This window comes from Hibiscus syriacus, unplaced genomic scaffold, assembly GCF_006381635.1.
Source record: "Hibiscus syriacus cultivar Baekdansim isolate YM2019G1 unplaced genomic scaffold, ASM638163v2 tig00112347_pilon, whole genome shotgun sequence".
Classification (NCBI taxonomy): Eukaryota; Viridiplantae; Streptophyta; class Magnoliopsida; order Malvales; family Malvaceae; genus Hibiscus; species Hibiscus syriacus.
In genome coordinates this window covers 817,467-840,190 of record NW_024063308.1, presented here as the reverse complement: position 1 = coordinate 840,190, position 22,724 = coordinate 817,467, and the positions used below count along the sequence as shown (strand labels likewise).

Here is a 22,724-nt window from a genome sequence, read left to right as displayed (position 1 = left end):
AGAACATGGATTAATTGACAATTGTTGTTAATGGGACCTTTGGATATGAAAGGCATGCCTAGGAAAGAGTACTCTACGTGTTTTTCATTATGTGAGTGTGAATAAGGGTTATACGGGGTAAGGTTGGTGCGTTGAGCTATGCTCTAAGAAGATCACGGGTTAAGATTGGTTCATTGAGCTTAGTTCTGAAAGTCATGGTTTTGGACCTAAGTGAGTCCACAAATAAAAAAGTCGTATGAAGTTCGTTTATCCAATGAGCGAGTTGTATTTTGAACAAAGACCATTGCTCTTAAATTGGAAACATTTGCATGTGAAATGTGTGTGACTTGCCACAAGGTAATAGTGCATGAGTGTGTGTGATATGTAGTAATGTATGTGATGAATTAAAGCATCATATAATATGTTATTTGTGTGCATTTATGGTACATTATGTGTGCATCATTGATGATTGTTCAATTTGGTTAATACTTTATCATTAATTACTCTGTATTATCTACTTGATATTGCTAATTTGGGTCGTTTACATTAAATTATGTGCATGACTATATTTTTCAGAAAACAACACTTAAATAACGAATTCTACAAATTTTCTTTATTTTCTGGAATCAAGGCCGAACACATAGACATGAAACCAATCATGATGATTCCAACATGGCAAAATTACCTGTCTAGTCAACGAAAAATCCAAAACACGATCCAGTCAGTAAATTCGAAGTCGGAGACGAGTCGGACGAAAACACCCCAAGATTTAAGAGTTTCAATTGAGCTTGGATTTGAATTAAATATTTGAGAATTTATTTTCTATTTTTCAGCAATCTTTTAATTAGGATTCCAATTCCTATTATCTAGGAATTTCATCAAACTATTAATTAGCTTTTAGATTTTTCATGTTAACTAGGATTTTAATATTTTAATGTTCTTTTGGTTTTAGACTTTTATTTTAATTAGGATTAGCCCAAAGCTATAAATACCCATAGGGTAAATCTTTAAAACAATATTCAACTTTGGTTTTTGTTTGCTTTGGAATAAAGATTGTCTTTCTTCTTCATCTTTATTTTTCTTTCATTATTTTCTTTTTCAAGCTTTCTAAGCATGAATTCTATCATGCTTAGCTGAACCTCTTTTAGCCGATAGCTGAGCGACGACTCAATCCGTTTCGTGAGAATTGAGAACGTGCTTCACATCTTCAAAGTTCTTTCTTGATTTTCAGCAAGCAAGGTTAAGTAATCGACTTAACTTTTAAATTCTTTTCACTTTCAATTGAAAAAGTCGATGTTGGTTTGGAAGATTGTTTTGAATTAATGTTGGGGAGGAGAGTCGACTTGTATCAAATTCAAATCCCTAAGAACAAACTTAGCGGAGGTACGCTAAGGGAAATCAAGATCGGGTTTGATTCTTATTGAGACGCATAATCTGAGCATGAGTTTTTCTAGCATTAAAGAGGATATTGGTGTTAACATCGATAATCAAAGTTAAATCCAAACAAGGATTAATTTTGAAGAATTGATTCTGGTGATTAATTCACATGATAGAAAAGTAAGTTATAAGGATTGAGTCTTGTAGATTGTAATCGACAAGATTTGGAAGTAAAATCTATTTCAAGGATTAAGACGAGTCAAGTCAAAGCGAATCTATAGGCTATCTCCTATCATTATCTTTATCAATTATTAATTTTTATTGCTTTGTTATTTTTATTTAATTTTAGTTTATTCAATTAAATTCGATAAACCCCTTTTTTATTTTATTTTATTTTACATATTTTCTGGTTAGAGATCAACTCAGATTTATTTGGAAATTCATTAGTCCCTGTGGATCGACCATATTTCTCTATACTATTATATTCATCTTATTTTATTTATTTAATTGAGAATTAGGTTTATTTATTTGACTATTACGATGCTTTTCAATCATGGCATGATATATTGGTATGATCACCCAGATAAAAACATGTGAGGTTTCATGGCATTTAGGTAGCCTTTCCTTTAGCCTTGACACATGCATCATATTTGAATGTTTAGTCATTCACTGAGCTTATTAGATCACACTCGTTGTTTAACATTTTTTCGATCATTATTTTTTGATTTTGAAGCTTGAGAGGCAAGACACTTGGTGGTGACCAAAGCAAGGAAGCATTTGTAAAGTTATTTTGAATTTTGATTTGTTTTTAGGCAGTATGAGATTCTTAAATGGGGATGAATGTTGAAATGTATCTCCACTTATTTGCTACTACTCAATTGACCTATGATGACACTTTTAGATACATCAATTCTTTAGAATAAATGCTTGATTTTGATGTTTAAGGATGATTTTAATAAGTGTTCATAGTGCCTAATTTGCCTAGAATGTCCAAACGTTGCTATGTGCCTTAAGAAAGTGTTTGGTGTGCTTAGACAAATGACATTATGTGTACATAATATGTTAGGCTTATAGGTTTCATGAAATGAACCAAAATGCTTAATTTGAATAGGTGACTTGTGCTAAAGTGAGCTTATTATGAAATGTTTGACTTCTGATGTTGGATTCTTACATCTTGTGTTTATCGGTGTTATGATGCATGCTACATGTGCATTCTGATATGTATGAAGTGGTATGAGTGTGTCTAAGCAAGTATCTAGACTATAGGATCGATTGTATGGAAGTTTGGTGGCATGTTCTTGCATGTTCATATGAAATTTATGCATTTTCCAAAAAAGGATCGATCCTTTTAGAAAAAAGATTCATCTCTTGGAAAATGGATCCATCCCTTTTGGATGTTTAGCTATTGTTTTGAAAAGGATTGATCCCCACTGAAAAGGGATCGATATCTTGAGGTTTAAAACGTGAAAAATTGGTAAAATTGCATTCATTAAAGGTCCTAAGTGTTCCTAAGTCTTAGTTTGACCCCATAATGTTTGTGTATGTTCAAAATGGTCCATAAATTAAATTGTTAATTAATACTTGGTCTTAATTCAAAATTTGATGGGATTTGTTTTGCCACTCTATAGTACACTAGATTTCATAATTGGGGCGTTAATTGCATGTTTGTTGTACATCTGTAACTTTTGAATTATTTACATTTTGATCCCTAAATTTGCATGTTCAATTAGGTCCCTTTTTGATGACCGATTAAGCTGAAAATTTTCATGTCACTAATTAATTTTTAATAATGAATATTTTCAGTTTAAATTGATGTTTTAATTTCTTTTGAATGGTGATGATTGAAATGACCATTTTACCCTATAATGTTAGTGACGTTTATCTTGCAATGCATGACTGTGTAGGTGTCGTGAACTTGATTATGTGATAACTCGCTAATGTGTATTACATGATAAATGTTTAGTTTTAATCGTTTTTGCTTAGTTCGCATGATCAGAGTTTCTGTTATGTCCTACTTGTCTAGGAATCTAATGTACACTCAGGTATCTAGGTTATTCTTCGTGACCGGGTATGGGATGTTACATCTAGCTAGAGGTTCAAATATTTATAAAGGCTTCTATCAGGTTATAATATTATAATTTGTTGCTCAAATGGGTTGAGGTAATCTACGTGGAACATTATAGGGTGGGGGTTCAACTGAGAAGACCTGTTGGGTAAGAATTTGTTGTATGAATCATCGAACTGATATAGTTTTCTCAGCTGTTGGAAGAAGATATAAGAAAGTTTTAAGGTGTCAATGTCCTCGATTTCATTTTATTTTCATTTTTATACCATGGGAGGAAATGACATCCCATGGCAAGATTTAAGAAGATTTGAAGAGATGAGGTCCTTATGGGTGTTTTCGCTGTTGCAAAGGTTAGGTCAAGAATCCTTGTGTCTTATTTTTTTGGTCAAGTGCATATTCAAAATTGATTGCAGGGTTTGTTCATTCAAAGGATTATTAATCAAAAGCAAGAGTGTCAGACTTCATTGGGAAATTTTGAAGTGGAAGAGGTAATTAGGTTTCAAGGTTGGTGGCTTTGTCTGCTTTGATTATTATTTGGTCGAAACTATTGCAAATTGTTTAAATTGCATGTGTTGGAGGTATCTGCTTTCATGTAAGCAAGGTGTTGTTACCTTTAAGTATTTGTATTACTTTGGAGTCTTGCTATTTTGAAGCCACGAAGTATAAGGTTTTTTTTGGTTGCTCTCTGCTGGGTAAAAGTTGCTTTGCTCACGCTTGGTATGCGTCAATGGATCGAATTGTTTGTTGTGTTGTCAATAGCTGATGGCATGATATTTGTTGTTCCAACACTGTGATAATCCATATTCGTTGATGCAAGGAGCTTGTTGGAGTCTTGGTGAAAGCTGATGACTTTTTTTGTTCAGCAAAGTATGTTTTTATTATCATAATCACAAGTTAAGTCCAAAACAGAATTCCTCCCTACCCCAAATAGAGGAAAATAGTACATTTTACCGGCAATACAAAAAATAGGACCCACATTTTACCGGCAATACAAAAAATAGGACCCAATAGGATCGACACGAAACAAAATAGCACCCAATCGATTTGACCACTTCCATGCAATCCCTCGTAGTATAGATAAACCACCAAAGTTGCAAATCATTATCCTTACTAATAACTCTACTATCTACTGTGAATATAGGATAATACTACATGAGAACCCAACCCTTATTAACAAATATGATTATGAACTAGTAAAACTGACCACTCCCGGACTAACTATATTCCTTAACCTTACATCATCTTTGTAATTGAATACAATAATATTATTGTTTTAGATTCAAATATGGTGGCGGAGGCAAGGGGATCAATCGCTCGTGGGACTTGCGATAGTGATTTGATTTGTCAACAACATTGTCCATCTCGTTGTCTCGGCGGGTGTGCTTGTGGTGCTGATCACTATTGTTACTGTGTTTCTTCGCAACATTTCCAATTTCTTAAAATATAAACATTTTCAACTAATAATTCACTAATATCCTTTGTAATTGCAATAAATGTTATCGTTTAATACTATAGTTAATAATAACTCTTGGCATTAATTAGACTTTTCTTGTTTCCTTATTTACTGTGATGTACCCATTTTTTTCTTTTTTCTATCAAGTTATTTGTTTAATTATGGATGATATCTTAAAAAGGTAGAGAGATTAATGGTTTTTTTCAATTAATATCTTCTCATTTTTTACTGTTAATCTAAGTTGTCATTCATCCAACATTCTTAAAGTTGTGTAAAATTAAAGATTTTTTTAATTAATCAGGGGTAAGTACAAAGTTGTATTTGTTCAAAGATAAATCTCAATCATTTGACATTGAACGCTCACACCCCTAGCATTCATGGTGCTCGAGCTTGAGACCTCAAGAAATAACAATAATTTCTTTTCCACCAAGGTCGCTTTATTATACAAAATTATAGATTTTTATTTATTATATTTTTAAAACAATAAGATATGTTTTATGTATCAAAATGCATTTTATTGAAAATATTTTTTATTTTTATGTATCAAACATGTTTTTTATTTCAAAAATTGGGAATTTTTATATTTTTAAAAAAATTTAAAAAAAAAAGAAAATCAAAAATATTTTTGAAAATCAAATTGAACCTAATAATCTTATTAAAGGAAGTGTCAAGATTTATAATTAAATAAAAATGTTTTTTTTTCAAAAAAAAAAAACTTACTAAAGAAATATCATATTTGTTTTATTTAAATATTTTGAAACTTCCTTACCAAAATTTAAAATGCAATATATATTTTTATTCAACAAAGTATAAATAAATTTCTAGTTTAAATAATATAAGAACTCATTGAACAATATCCTTGATTAAAGGGAGTGTTATTTTTTTAGAGTTATTTTTTCAAAGGTATTATATTCAAGTAATTATATTTATATGGTGTGTATTATTAATAGTTAAGAAAAATTCACGATAGATAATACATTTTAATTACCTAAAGTATTAAAAACAATATAAATAATATCAACATGAACCATTTAAAAAATAATCAAATAAAAGGAATTAAAAATCCTAAAAAGGAGTTTGGTGTGCTTTGGTAGTTTGTTAGAAAACAGCATTTAAAGATTCGAAAACTAATTATGGCAATTATTTGAATTAAAGGTTTTCGTCTTTAAAAAAAATACATGAAAGACGACTTATTTTAAAATCACTGTTTAATAGTAAATGTATTTATATTAATAGCTTTAATAAATACAAATGCCCTGAACAAAACAAAAGATTTTAGTGGTTAAAATTAATATTATTATCTCTAGAGGTCCCGAATTTAAGCACCACCGATTGTAGGATTTATCTTTTTATGTTCAACACAATATCTAAATTTGTTTGCCAATAATTACTTATATTTTTTGTTAAATAGAAAGATAGTACATTTTAAGGTAAATATCAATATTCGAACCATATAAGATGAGATAATATGAACATCTCTAATCATTTGATCAATTAATGGATATCAAGTACTTATATGTTTGATATTTAAATGTGATAAATGTATCAAAGGCTCGCATCAAATGAAGATGGACTAACTCTTCCAATTGATCCGCACGTCCAAGCATTGGAAAAGATTATCAGAACAACAGTAGACTTGCAGCGACTTTTTGAATGAGATCTAGGTGTTATTTTGTCACAACCCAATTTAAATAAAAATAGAAAAAAAATCCATATTCGAACCCCTAACACCCAAAATGGCCGCCCACGCCCTTGCCATTTAGGCTAGGGTAATGTTGATGAATATAATAATGATTATATATTTTATTTGATTTAATCTAGGGATAAAAACCCAAATCCCCAAATTGAAAACAAAAATCCTCAAATCCCCAACCCAATCTGTAACCCCCAAACCGTACCCCGCTGGTCCTTCATAGAATACGCCATCGTCCGGCCTCCTTTGGAGCACGCCACTACCACCACCGTGACCACCGCATCGCTCTGACCAAAAACCCTTTGTTTCAAGTCGAGCATCATCTCCATTCGTCGTTAATTGACGTTCGACCAAATTACAAAAACCCTCAAAATCACATCGTTGTTCTCGTCGATTGCCAACGATCTAGATGCTCACTCGTATCACCGGCGCCATAGTCAAACTCGCCGTCTCCGTATGCTTGAAACCCAACTGGTGGGTCGCGCCATTGCTTTCTCCATCATCGTTAACCGTCGGGGTAAGTTTCGAATGAATTTCGGTGACTTGGGTTAAAGTTGTTGAGATTTTGGCTTGACATTGGTGTAATTGGAGTGTTTAGTAGAACTTGGGGTTAATCGACGAGTCAAAATGACCCCCATCGTTGTCGCAAGTGCAGGCAGTGAGCGTGGGGCTCCTCTGTCGATCCAAGAACCTTTTAGAATCGGTTCAGTCAGACCGAATTAGGTCGAGCTGAGTCAACTCACTGAGTCGGTTTGTCAAAAGTCAACAAGTTGACTTTGACTAACCGTTGACTTTGTCCAAAAATTCAAATTTTTTGAAAAGTCATATTTTATTTTTTTGACGTCCTAAGTACGAATTCGAAGTCTGTTTTGCCAAATTCGAACCTGAAAGCCTCCAAATTAACCATCAACCCTAAACATGCATATGTACTTAAGTGTTTTATTTAAGAATAGTTAAATTAAGGTTAAATACTAATCTAAGGTACTGTTATTTAAAGGTACACGAGACTTTCCCGATCGCTCGACAGCTCGACCCAGCTCCTCTTGATCTGTTTGACCTCATAAACCAATAGTCAGTCGTATGACCGATAAACCTTATGATTGCATATATTAAATATGTTGCTTCGATAGTAACCCAATTTTATTATGAATTAGGTTCGAGCACTGCTGCAGAGCATGGCGAGGCAGGTGCTCAGTAGACTCCCTGACTAATCATATTTTACGAGGTGTGTTCCTTATGTGTCATATAATTGTTTTACCTGTTTTAAAATATGATTATCTGAAATTATTGATTTACTAATTTACTTGACTAATGTTTATGAATTATAATTGTTTGATGTATGTTATATGGTTACTGGTTACACTGAAAATAAAATTATGTTGATTTTGTATTCATACGAATTATAGCTTACTGTGTGAACTATTTTATTGAGATATTGTTTTGGGTAGGATACTGGAGTATGGAGGTTCAGCTCTAATCAAGTTGGTAATACCTTACGGACCTAAGAAAACCCTTGGGTAGGCTCTGAGGCCTCGAGAACTTTATTGGGTAGGCTCTCAGGCCCCAAGACGCTCCCTCAGGTTGGCTCCTATACCTAATAGGTATAAGGTATGCCCTTATGGATGTAGTTCTAGGGGAACTATATTTTGGTGTACGGGAGTAGGGTATTTACGAGTTTTAAATTCAATTTATCTATGACTTTTTATGATACCTTACTGAAACTCTTTTGATTATTTTACTTACTATGTATTATTTGCACTATTGGGACACACAAAGCTCCCTAGCTCATCCTTTTCATATTGTTTTACCCTTTCAGATACTTTTGGTTAGGCACCCTGAACCAGGCACATGAAGGATTGACACACTCTTAGAGAACCTCTTGTTATAATGTTTCTATCTTCTGAACTGCTTTCATTTATGGTGGCATGTGCATTTATTTTGATATACTTATTTTTATGATTTTATTAATGCGATATGTACATTTAATGTATTATATATTACTCAGACACTAACGGTTTTATTTATTTACTCGTTTGGTTTTTATCAATATTAACTATGTGACCTTTTTGTTAAATATTGTTTATAATATGATTTTAAATTTTCAAAAATCTTTTGGAAATGTTAATGTAATCCATTTGACTTAGTAGTAATACATAGGCTAGGTCTAGGGGTTACATTTATTAGTATCAAAGCTTTTGGTTTTTAAATCCTGGACTGTGAATGAGTTCTTAATAAATAAAAACACTATTTTGAAATCGTTTTACAATTTCTTATAAGGCCATGTCACCTATTTTTACAAGTTTAATTGTGTTCGGTACTCCGAGTGCTTAATTTAACCCTAGGTTTAATTCTTGTGTAGTGAGCCTTAAGATCCTTCTTGATGAGTGCTAGATGAGGTCTTCGGCCTAGCCGTGAGTAAGGTTGAGCTACTAGGATCGCTGACCCGATCAATGATCCGATGACTGATACGTCGCTACCCCTAGTATAAATATGACGACGCATATCAGGGCAATGTCAGCCGCTGGTGCTGAGCCTACGAGAGTGGTGTTAGATAAGACTCTCGGTAGGCAGTTTCTATAGTTGATTCAAGGTGTGGTTAGAGCTAATGGTGTTGCACCTGAAGTCCCGATTATACAGACCCTGATTGTTAATGGGGCCAAGAATTTTAGAGGTCCAACTGGCAGAGCTCTTATTGAATCTAAAGACTGACTAAGTGATATAGAGAGACGTATGCATCAGTTGGGTTTGGATCAAACAAAGAGGTAGATAAGATCTATTTTGATGTTAGATGGGAATACCCACACTTGGTGGGAGTCAGTTGTGAGCAGCGTTCCCACTGATCATTTGAAGTGGAATTTCTTAAAAGAATGCTTCAGGAAGCATTTCCTTGGAGAGCGTTATTTGGCTGAGAGGCGATAGTAGTTCTAAGACTTGGTGTATGACATATCCGAGTATGAGATGGAATTTTTTAAGCTGCTGAAGTATGGTGCTAGGTTGGTTCCCACTGAGAGGGACAGATACCGTAAGTTTTCCTTAGGACTCAGATATGAGTTACGTAGGTAGGTTGTTACCCATAAGGATGAGATTTTTGATGTTTTTGTAGGTAGAGCGAAGGATGCTGAGGAGGTGAAGGCCTTGGCTTCGGTCAGAGATCGAGTGGATCGAAAGTAACCTAGGATGTCTTCTGGCCTGATCCAATTTTTGGCACGTCTTGAGAAGAAAACTCGTACTTCGGCACCCATAGGAGTAATATCGGTTCTAGGCCAACAGTACCTCAACCCTCAGCTATCAGTCGAGGTTGTTCATCGATTCTGCCCTAGGTACCCATTTTTGACTTTTGTGGAAATTGACATGGTTGAGAGTTTCATAAGAAGACGAGGGCCTACTACCATTGTGAATCTAGTGGTCATTTTCAAAGGACTGTCCACAACTAGTTTCAATATAGTGGACAATTAACCAGACTCCTGCACGTTCTAAGGCTTCAGTTCAGACCCCATCTAGAGGTCATAGCCAGGGAAAGACTCCCAAAATAGTGTCCAAGGAAGATAATAGAGCCCGATGCCAGTAGAGTAGAGGGCTAGCAGTATCAGAGGCTAGACAACCAACTCTGGTATATTCCACCAGACATCAGGATGACAAAGACGAGCCAGAGGTTACTGCAGGTATATTTACTATTTATTCTGACTCATACTTTGTATTATTAGACAATGGCTCCACCAACTCCTATGTTTTGAGTTCGGTATCCTGAGATCTTCATATTTCAATTGAGGACACTGAGAATGCAGTTACTGTTATAACTCTAGTAGGATAGTCAGTGGTGGTGAATAAGATATTTAGGCATTGTCCTTTGGAGGTTCAAGGTGAAATTTTCCTCACCGACCTTATAGAGCTTCCTTTAGAGGAGTTCGATCAAATCCTGGGAATAGAGTGGTTGAATGAGTATCAAATCAATCTATATTGCGCATACAATAGAGCTACTCTGAAGACTTTTTATGGTTGGATTATTGTGCTAGTTGGGGAGTATCGAGGTTATCTTTCTAATATAGTATCGTCTTTGGTTGTCGATCGAATGATCCAGAAGGGATTTGAGACTTTCATTACATGTATCTTAAAAATTAAAGGCTCCTTATCTAAGATTGAGGAGATTCAAACAATTAGTGAGTTTCCCAATGTCTTTCCTGAGGAGTTACCAGGGTTACCTCTGGATATGGAGGTAGAGTTCGAGATTGAGACTTATCCTATTTATGCACCTGTCTCTATGGCACCTTACAATATGGCCTCAAAGTAACTTAAGAAGTTGAAGGTCTAATTACAAGAATTACTTGATCGAGGTTTCATCAGACATAGCACCTCACCATTAAGAACTCCAGTCCTATTCGTGAAAAAAAAGATGGATCGCTTAGACTCTGTATTGATTATCGAAAGTTGAATAAGTTGACGGTTAACAATAAGTACCCAATACCAAGGATTGATGACTTATTCAATCAGTTACAATGAGCTACTATATTTTCTAAGATTGATATTCGCTTGGGGTACTATCAGTTGAAGGTTAAGGGGTTAGATGTTGCAAAGACTGCCACTAGATATGGCATTAAGAGTTCCTGGTGATGTATTTTGGTCTGTCAAATGCTACCGCTGCTTTCATGGATCTGATGAATTGAGTGTTCCGACCTTATTTAGATCAGTTTGTAGTGGTTTTATTGATGATATTTTGGTCTATTCCCGGACTGAGGTAGAGCATGATGAGAATTTGAAGATTGTTCTGCAGACTCTGAGAGAGCATCGTCTGTATGCTAAGCTGAGCAAGTGTGAATTTTGGTTCGGGAGTTGTCTTTTCTTGGGCATATAGTTTCATTGAAGGATATTTAAGTCGATCCGAGTAAAATTGAGGCTATTGTGAGTTGGAAGTGACCCAAGAATGTCTCTGAGATCCGTAGTTTCTTGGGCTTAGTCGAGTATTATCGATGTTTTGTCAAGGGCTTCTTGATCATTGCTACCCCGTTGGCAAAACTGTAGAGAAAGAATGTACCGTTTGACTAGGGTGATGCACAACATGAGAAATTTGAGAAATTGAAGGCATATTTAACTCAAACTCTAGTTTTGACTCAACCTGAGCCCGAGAATGATTTTACGGTGTATAGTGATGTTTCACACTCTGAACTTGGCTGTGTTCTGATACAGAAGAGGAAAGTAGTCGCTTATGCTTCCCGTCAGCTGAGGTCGCATAAGTGCAATTACCCGACCAATGATTTGGATTTGGAAGCTGTGATCTTTGTTTTAAAGATCTGGAGACACTATCTCTATGGGGATAAGTGTTACATTTTTAAAGATCATAAGAGTTTGAAGTATCTTCTGACCCAGAAGGAACTTAATCTGAGGCAGCGTCGTTGGCTTGAGCTTCTGAAGGATTATGATTACAAGATTGACTATCATTCATATAAAGCTAATGTTGTTGCAGATGCTTTGTGCCTGAAGGCCATAGCAGATCTGACATCCTTATTTGCCATGATGAAGTTATATGATGATGGCATTCTATTGGCAGAATTGCAGATTAAGCCGAACATGGTGAAGGAGATCAAGGCCAGGCAACCTCTTGATAGCTCCTTCCTCTCCATCTTTGAGCAAGTGGAGCAGGGGACTACATCAGATTGTGATTTTTTCTAGGATGGAGTTTTATGCTTAAACAGTCGATATTGTGTGAGTGATGATGCAGAGTTGAGACAGGCTATCCTCAGTGAGGCTCACAATAGTCCATATGTTATACACCCCAATGGAGATAAGACGTACCTGAATCTGAGAGAGAGGTTCCATTGGGCCAGTATGAAGAAGTACATCTCTGATTTTGTGGCAAGATGTTTGACTTGTCAACAAGTTAAGGCAGAGCACTATCCGTCGGGTTTATTACAGCTTATCAAGATTCCCGAATAGAAATGCAAGCGTATTACTATGGATTTTGTCACTGTTCTTCCTTTGACTCCTATGAAAAATGACTATGTCTGGGTGATTATCGATAAACTTACAAAGTTGGCTCATTTTATTCCTGTACAGGTAAATTATTCCTTAGACAAGCTGGCTAGATTATATATCTCAAAGATCTTCAGATTGCATGGTGTTCCACTATCTATTATTCCTTATTGAGATCCGATATTTACTTCGAGATTCAGGAAAGCACTACATGAGTCTCTAGATACGAGGTTAAATTTCACTACAACTTTCCACCCGCAGACTGACAGTCAATCTGAGCGAGTGATTCAGGTTCTTGAGGATATGTTGTGGGGTTGTGATAGATTTTCGAGGTAGTTGGGAGATTCTTTTGCCCTTGGCTGAGTTTACCTACAATAACAGCTATTAGGCTAACATTCGTATGGCATCGTACGAGACACTTTATGGGCATAGATGTCACACCCCGATTTATTGGACTCGATTACATGATAGAAATACTTTGGGACCTAAGTTAGTGCATGAGACTGACGACGCCGTCAGATTAATCTGTGACCGCCTGAAAGAGTAATTTGATAGAAAAAAAAGTCTTATGATGACCAGAGAAGGAAAGAAATTGAATTTAAGGTTGAAGATTAGGTTTTTTTAAGGTATCTCCATAAAAAAAAGTGTTGAGATTTGGGTGCAAAGGTAAATTGAGTCTAATATTTATTGGGCCATTCGTATCCTCAGAAGAGTAGGCCATGTTGCTTAGTTACCTCCCCAGCTCAGTCGTATTCATGATGTCTTCCATGTGTCCATACTGAGACTCTATCGTCTAGACCCTAACCATATCATTCAATTAGAGGATGTTGAGTTGAGGCCAGATCTATCCTATGAGGAGGAGCTTGTCCAAATTTTGGGTCGAGATGAGAGAGTATTGAAGAACATGAGTATCCCGATGATAAAGGTTCAGTGGATTAACTGTGGTCCTGTAGAAGCCACCTGGGAGACGGATGAATCCATAAGGACTTAGTTTCCACATATGTTTGCTTCAGGAAAATTTAGAAGACGAAAGTTCTTTTAGATAGGGAGAATACAACCCAATTTAAATAAAAATAGCAAAATTGGATTTGGCGCTGCAGGGATTTGAACCCCTGACCCCAGAATGGCCGCCCACACCCTAGCCATTTAGGCTATGGTATTGTTAATGAATACAATAAGCATTATATATTTTATTTTCTTTAAGCCTGTGATAAAAACTCAAATCCCCAAATTGAAAATAAAAATCACCAAATACCCAACTCAATCCCAAACCCCCAAACCATACCCCGCCACTCCTTTATTGAATACGCCATTATCCGACCACCTTTGGAGTACATTATCACCCCCACCGTGACTACTATAACGATCCGACCAAAACCCCTTTGGTTTTAAGTCGAGCATTATCATCGTTCGTTATTAGTCGATGTTTGATCGAATCGAGAAAAACCCCCAAAATTGCACATATGTTCTCATCGATTACCACCAATCTAGATGCTCACTCTTCTCACCACCACCATAGTTGAACTCACTGTTGTTTTGCACTTGAAACCCAACCGATGGGTCACACCATTACTGCCTCCATCACCGTTCGCCGTCGAGGTAAGTTCTGAATGAATTTCGATGACTTTGGTTAAAGTTGTTGAGATTTTGGCTTGAAATTCGTGTAATTGAACTGTTTAGCTGAAATGTGGTTAACTTTGACTAACCGTTGACATGCCCGTTGACTTTGATTTAGAGTTGATCGTTGACCATTGACTTTGACCAAAGAAGTCAAATTTTCTAATAAGTCATTTTATGTTTTTTGACGTCCTGAGTCTGAATCCGAAGTCCGTTTTGTCAAATTTGAACCTAAAAGCCTCCAAATTGACCGTCAAATTCGAACATGTATATGTACTTAAGTTTTTTATTTAAGAATAATTAAATTAAGGTTAAAGACTGATCTAAGGTACTGTTATTTGAAGGTACACGAGACTCTCCTAAACTCTCGACAGCTCAACCCAGCTCTCTCGATCCGTTCGACCTCGTGAGTCAGTAGTCACTCTTATGACCTGTAAACCTTATGATTGCATAGATTAAATATGTTACTCCTATAGTAACCCAATTTTATTATGAATTAGGTTCGAGCAATACTACAGAGCGAGACGAGGCAAGTTCTCAGTAGACTCCCTGATTGACCCTATTTTACGAGATGTGTTCCTTATGTGCCATATAATTGTTTTAACTGTTTTAAAATGTGATTATCCAAAATTATTGATTTACTGATTTAATGGACTATTGTTTATTTATCTGGTTACTAGTTTACATTGAAAATACGATTATGTTGATTTTGGATTCATAGGAATTACTGCTTACTATGTGAACTGTTTTATTGAGATATTGTTTTGGATAGTATACTGAAGTATGGAGGTTCATCTCTGATCAAGATGGTAATACCTTACGGACCTAAGGTGACCTTTGGGTAGGCTCCGAAAACTTTCTTGGGTAGGCTCTCAGGCCCTATGGTGCTCCCTTAGGCTGGCTCATATACCCAATGGTATAAGGTAGCCCTTATGGATGTAGTTCGGGGGAACTACATTTTGGTGTACGGGAGAAGGTATTTACAAGTTATAAATTTAACTTATATATGACTTTTACGATACCTTACTGAAACTCTTTTGATTGTTTTACTTACTATGTTTTATTTGCACTATTGGGATACACTGTGATAAAGGATGCGGCAGCAGATGTTGATGATGATTGATAGATAGTTGTCCTACGAACACTCCTAGCTATAATTGACTAGGCAAACTTGATAATCAGCTTTAACCAGCCCTACAAACCGGAGTGTGAAGATCTCTCTCATAAAGAACTTGAAAGATCATAATGAAAAGAATGCTTTGAAGGCACAAGGTAATCAGTACTTGTAAAAACAAACTCTCGTTGTATTATTAATCAAAGAAATATGTCTTTTCAAAGTTGAATGAAGCCTCCTTTATATATGTGAGGAGTCCTTGTTGTAACATGACTAATGAATAAAGATAATTTTTCGATTCTATCCTAATTCCTAATAAATAATAATAAACTAAATAATAATTCAATCTTAATTCTTAATAAAATAATAAATCTAATCCTAAAGATAATGCTCATCTTATATTAAATTATATACAAATAATCAATAAAAGTATTAAAAATTCGTATTTATGAAATCTCGTATAGGAATTTCTACATGCATTGTCTTCAATAAAATGGATGTATCTTGAGTTCACGATATCGGATTGATTCAATTCAAAATAATTGGAAAGATAAGAACAATCATATATTGATATACTGAATAAGATCATGATATCATTCGAAAAGTAGTCATAAGTATGATGTTCTGTTACTCTTCTTTTCCAAGGCTTGTTCGTATAGATCAATTGGAAGTGCTAGTCTATCTTCCTTTAAAGTGATCCTTGTGATGCATGTATCACATTGAGCTCCCTATCTCACACTTTTCAAATTGTTTTCCCCTTTTCAGATACTTTTGGATAAGTACCCCGATCCAGGTACTAAGAGGATCAACATACTTACATAACTTTTTGTTGTAATGTTTTTATCTTCCGAACTGCTTTCATTTACGATAACATGTGCCTTTATTTTTGAAATACTTATTTTTTATTTATTACTGCAATATGGACATTTGATGTATTGTATATTACTCAGTCACTATTGGTTTTATTTATTTACTCGTTTATTTTTATCAATATTAACTATAACCTTTTTGTTAAATATTGTTTATAATATGATTTTAAATTTTCGAAAATCTTTTGGAAATTTTAATGTAATCCGTTAGACCAAGTCGTAACGCATAGGCTAGGTCTAGAGGGTTACATATTTGGTCAACATATCTTCTAGATATATATCAGTTGTCTCTTATCTTTCTAACGATACTTGAATCGCATCAATATGATGTCGAAAACTCAAGATACATCCATTTTAGCGAAGACAACGCATGCAGAAATTTCTATAAGGGATTAATAAGATATTTTATAAACATTATGAATTTTCAATATTTTTATTGATTATTTGTATTATAATTTAATTTAGGATGATGCATTATCATTATTATAAGATTTATTTTTTTAGGAATTAAGATCGAGTTAAAACATTATGCTAGTTTACTATTATTTTTTAGGAATAAGGAAGAATCGAAACATTATCTTAGTTTATTATGTTACAACAAGGACTCCTCACCTTATATAAACGGGCTCCTCCCACCATTGCAAGTGTTGATTTCCCTGTGCCTTCGAAGCATATTTCATCATTAAGTTCTTTCAAGTTCTTCATGAGGGAGATCTTAACAAATCCGGTTTGCCTATTCATTGCGATTATGAATGTTGGTTAGAGTTGATTATCAAGCTTCCCTAGTTAATTACGATAAAGAGGGTTAATAGGATAACAATACATCTATCTTCATCACCACCATTATTATTATCATCATAAAATCGCTCACTACCACCATTATCCAAGTTCACCAACTTCATACCACAAAGAGAATTTCAATTCAAATACTTTCATATCTTTATTTATCTTTTATTCATCTTTTATATATTTATTATCTATTATTCATCATCTTTCTAATAATCATCATCTTGTTTGATTTTCTAGCAACTTCATTCAAGAACCCTAAATTGGCAACAAACTTTTTTCTCGTGTCAATCTCTTTCTTTGATCGAGTAGATCTTTAGGTTTGATTCTTCACAACGAGCAATGTTCATCCCCCTCCTGCCATCCTTGTCAAAATGATAAGTTTTTTCTTATAAAACCTAGAATCCAAAACTTCCCTTTAGAGGGAAAAAATGTGTGTTTTGCCTTTGAAGTGAGATAGGATTTTTTTCCTTTTAAAATTTCACCACAAGAAAAAATATTCAAAAATTAAAAGATATAATATTGAAAATTTAGATACTATTATTAATGTATTGAAGAAAAATTATAATTTAGAAAATAATTATAGCAATAAATATTACTTTTATTTTTGGGTCCAAAGGGTTTAGGGACCATATTGCTTTTTATTTTTTTGCAAAAATTTGAGGTTTTCATATACCATTAAATCAAAATCTATTGTTAGAATAATTTGAATGCAAGTTAAGTTAAAAATCTTGATCTCATGTTATACAACCAATTCCCAACATTTATTGGCATCTTTCATTTTATCTTTGTAGCACATGCTTTCCATATATAGTAAACAAATCAGAGAAATCAAAATAAATCTTATCATGCTTCTTCAGCCAGATTCACTTTCCATTTTTAGCAGACATTAACATTATTCCATGCAAGGCCAAATTCAATACTATATGTAAAATAGAAAGCTATATGCTATGCATTCAACCAACCTAGTTGACTAGCTATAGAGAGATGGGGAAGCTTTCATAGACTTCGATTATTTTTGTTGTCATCTTCTTCTTTGCAACTCGTTAGTTCTTTTTTTCCTATTGAACTCTTCTTTTTTTGGGTAAAGTATAGTAATGGTCACTAAATTTTTCTAAAGCTTTCATTTAGGTCCCCCAACTTTTAAAACTTGCAATGCAGTCCCCCAACATTTAGTCCGTTTCCAATATGGTCCTCGACATAACTGTTGGGGGACCATATTGCAAACAGACTAAATGTTGGGGGACTGTATTGCATGTTTTAAAAGTTGGGGGATATAAATGAAAGCTTTAGAAAAGTTCAGTGGCCATTACTATACTTTACCCCTTTTTTAATTAATGCGTTGAAAATAAAATTTTAATAGAGAAGTTGACCCAGCCAGGCCGTTAAAATATATTATTCAAATATAAAAAGTATTATATTAATAAAAAAATATAAAAAGTACGGAGTAATACATTCAATGCGTACCAATAGTGGAGTTGACGCAGTTTGTGTATTGTCCTTTACATGCTGATTATGAAGGTATATATATTACTAAATTGTTATTGTGGTGATAGTTGTGGTTGTGATTATAGTTAATGGTTGTTATAGTATGATTTAATTGTTAAAAACAATTATGTTTTTAGATTGGTCGATAAGTTCGGCCTATACTCGTTTGAAACAAGACTTTCCAGAGTCACCCGTGGCTTTCACTTACTCCTTGAGGCACCGAGCGAATTGCATGAAATTTTGGAGCTGGATGGTCCAGGCAATGTGCATGGAAGCCAACGTGTGGCTTTGTGACTGTGTCATTAATTTCGCATTCGATTGTATCCAAAAAGATGGAGAACACACACCTGTAACTCTTAAAAATTATTCGGATGCACAACATTCTAATCCTTATTCATTTGTGGACAATGTATACAACTATACATCATATATTCATTACAACGCTAATCTTCTTTCACCTTTTCAAGAAGACCGAAGAAGGGATTTGTCATTGCAGAATTTAACAAAGAACCAGCATAGTTAAGCAGCCGTATATCAACTTTATCAGAGAAAAACCAGGAACTTGTTCCCTTCACTTCTCTCGAATCCGCAAAGCTCGAGAAACTCAATCCCTCCTTCAAGATCCCAACCCTTTCCTGAATTGAATTAAAGTTCATCGTCACGAAATAAATAAGAAAAGCACAGAGAAGGTCTCGATGTGGTTCCATCGGATTAAGTCACCTTACCTGGAACTTCGGGTTACCAAGTCGGATCTTCCTGAACTTTTCCTCATCAGGACTCTTTACGACGTTTCTGACATAAATCAACAGCGTTTGGAATGCCCTTTTAACTCTGTCATTGCCATCCTGGACTCAAAATAAGCAGGGAGTCATGTTGCTTAAAGTAACATACACTCGATCCAGTACATGAAAGGGAAATGCACTTTAGGCCTGCAAATTTAGTGTCGTAATCTGGTTTATGGAGTTACATTTCAATTCACATGGTCACTCATGGAGCAAATTACAACACATATAGCCAATCGATTCTTTAGTTCGATTAGGTACGAAAACAACGAGTTAAGAAATTGGTTACCTTTTAAGCTAGCTTCAGAGATCTTAGACATTCTCTCAAGCGGTCATCCTTTTTAACAGATTAACAGGCAAGGAGTTCTGCAATTTTTAACAGGATCAAGCTCAATATGATTTCTTAGTCTTCCTTGGGTGTAGAGAGTGTTGGTTACCTGGACTGATTTACAGCTTTGTACAGAGGAGACAAGCTGTTAATATCAGGAGTTACAAGAGTTATTTGATTTAATTCCAGGGGTTAGGGGTTACATGATATAATTTCGGGAGTTATAACAGCTGAATAATGATACAATGAACCTGGACTATTTCTGAGTCAGGTTCATCTAGACGTTTCAGCTGTTACAAATAAGAGGTTTAATCCTGAAATTTTATGGACGATTTTAACCCTATTTCTAGCCTATAAATAGAGAGCTATATTCAGCTTCTCAACTCACTCCAAAACATTTTACAATTCACTTACAAAGTGTTTTTCTAAAGTTCTCTCCGTGAGTTCTCTCTGAGTGCTTTCCGATCAGAAGTACAATACCACCAGCAGTCCACTCCGGTTTCGGGTGTACGGAATTTGGAGCGACCGTGTTAACCTCGGGGGACGGTCCGCCTACTGCAGCGATTACACACATCGAGGCGAATTCGTTTCTAAGGCAGTGGTTCTTACCACGACACGGTTTACGAATCTGTTCTTCTTAATTACTGTTTATATTTTCAGTCAGTGCTAACGGTGTAGTTTTGCAGTTCATATATCCAACAGAGAGAACATTTGAAAGATATATAAACCTTTTCTTCTTCTTGTGCAATAGGTCGAGTTAGTTTCACAGCTTGGTTTTCTAGTGGCAATCCGAGTGCTCGCTTTCGTTCCAACTGGGAAGTTGCAAGAGAATCAATCAGAAGGTCTAAAATAAATTTAGGTTAACGAAATAACTAAATAAAATTTAATTGAAGAGATAATATCAAATACAAACTAAAAATTATATATGTTATAAAAGAATAAAATAATAGTCTAATTTGAAAAATATGAAGAAATTTTATTATTTTAAGTACTATTATTTCTCTCCCTAAGTGGAATCATTTCAAACCAAACATCAAAACAAGAGGTGTTATATTCCTCTAAAATAATCAACAACAACAACAACAACAAAACCCTGATTCCCATATGCAATGGGGTAAGGGGGAGGGTAGGGTAGTAGGCTGACCCCAACGCCAGGTAGAGGGCAGCTTCCGTGGAAGACCTCCGGCAGTCAGAAAATTAAAAATAAAGATAAGATGCAAATGCGTGTATAAATAAATAAATAAATACATAGATGAACAGTCTTCATATGCAGTCTTGATATGTGCGTCTGTAATGGGGAGTAATCCCTGTAAATAATTCCCTGCAAATAATTCCCTACATAGAAATCTCTGCATATAGACTGAAGATGTAAGACCCAGCTAAATTTAAAAAGAGGAAACATGAATAGAAATGATACACAGAAGTCAATAATAGCAAGCTACGAGAAGGAATAAATTCAAATGAGTTAATTCTTAAACTAAGGCAACACTACTCCGATACCCTAGTTCTAAGCCTTCATACATTTCAATGACAGAAACATGTATAAAGTAGAAGTCATGGAAAGTACTACAAAGACATTAAAAAGAAGACAGAGATGTTACACCCTATGGCTGTGAACCGCACTACTCAACTACCCTGGTCTTAAGTCTCCATACTTTCCTATCAGAGGTCATGTCCTCGGTAAGGGCTAATTCCTTCAAATCAGATCTCAAGCAGTCTTCCCACTTCCGTCTTGGTCGTCCTCATCCTTCTGACACCGTCGACTGTAATCGACTCTACCCTCCTGACCGCATCCGACGGTTGTCGCCTAAGGACATGCCCAACCACCGTGTCTTCCCTCCCTCAATTTTTCGGATACAGGCACCACCCTCAAGTACATCCTAATAACAGAGTTAGGTGTCATGTCCCACAGAGTCCTACCACAGCCATCGAACATTCTCATTTCTGCGGCCTCCATCCTCCTTACGTGATCCTTCTTGATTTCCCAACATTCTGATCCATACAGCAGCACTGGTCTTATTGCCATTCTATAAAATTTTCCCTTTAGTTTTAGAGGCACCTTCTTGTCACACAAACTCCAGTAGCAACCCTCCACTTAGCCATCCCGCCTTTATACGGTGTGTACGTCTTCATCTACACCCCCATCTTTATGTATAGACCCTAGGTACTTGAAACAATCATTTGAGGAGATAATGTGTCCTTCTATGTATACTTCTACATCTTCATCGTTTGGTTTCCACTGAAGTTGAACATACATAATTTGTCTTTTCAATATTGATCCTTAGACCTTTTTCTTCCAAAGCAGTCTTCCAGGTAGCAAGTCTATATTCAGCTCAGTTTTTGTTTCAGCAATTAGGACAATGTCGTCAGCGAAAAGCATACACCATGGAACACCGTCTGGTGTCGCACAATAGATGTCGTCCATTTTTTTGTGTAACCTTACTTCATTTTTTTAATCTAATACAATATTATGGCTTAGATTCAAATATGGTGGCGGAGGCAAGGGGACCAATCGCTCATTGGACTTGCGATAGTGATTTAACTTGTCAAACACATTGTCTATCTCGTTGTCGCGGGGGTGCTTGTGGTGCTGATCACTATTGTCACTGTGTCTTCCCAACATTTCCAATATCTTAAAATATAAACATTTTCAACTAACAAATCGTTATCATATCCTTTGTAATTGTAATTGCAATTACAATTGTAATAAATGTAGGTACTGAAATTATCCTTTGTAATTAAATGTACTATTAGTACTTATAAATTTCAATTAATTGTAATAAATGCATCACAAGCATTTGATCAATTAATGGATCTCAAGTACTTATACGTTTGATGTTTAAATGTGAAATGCATCACAAGGATAATTGTAATTGTAATTGTAATTGTAATTTTAATAAAATTATCGTTTAATAATAGGAAAAAAAACTCACGAGTAATGAAATGTAGGGAGATGATAGCGATTTCTTAGTTGTAACAATTGTACTTATACATTTCAATTAATTGTACTTATAATGAGATAGAAAATAAATCTCTATCATATCTTTGTAATTGTAATAAATGTTATCGTTTAATGCTATTATTAATAACTATTGGCATTAATTAGTCTTTTCTTGTTTCCTTATTTACCGTAATGTACCTTTTTTTCCTCTCTTTTTTTGTCTATCGAGTAATTTTTTTATTATGGATGAGATCTAGAAAAGGTAGAG

At 34.9% G+C, this 22,724-nt stretch overlaps 1 protein-coding gene across 1 annotated transcript; it reads right to left on the bottom strand.

Moving 5' to 3' along the window:
• Positions 1-18,848: 18,848 nt before the first annotated feature.
• Positions 18,849-21,472, bottom strand: LOC120178355. Its single transcript, XM_039184216.1, has 4 exons — positions 21,374-21,472; positions 20,244-20,327; positions 19,131-19,250; positions 18,849-19,040 (listed from the first exon to the last, which is right to left on the bottom strand). Exons 1-4 carry the CDS (start codon positions 21,470-21,472, stop codon positions 18,849-18,851), a joined length of 495 nt encoding a protein of 164 aa, XP_039040147.1.
• Positions 21,473-22,724: the final 1,252 nt, after the last annotated feature.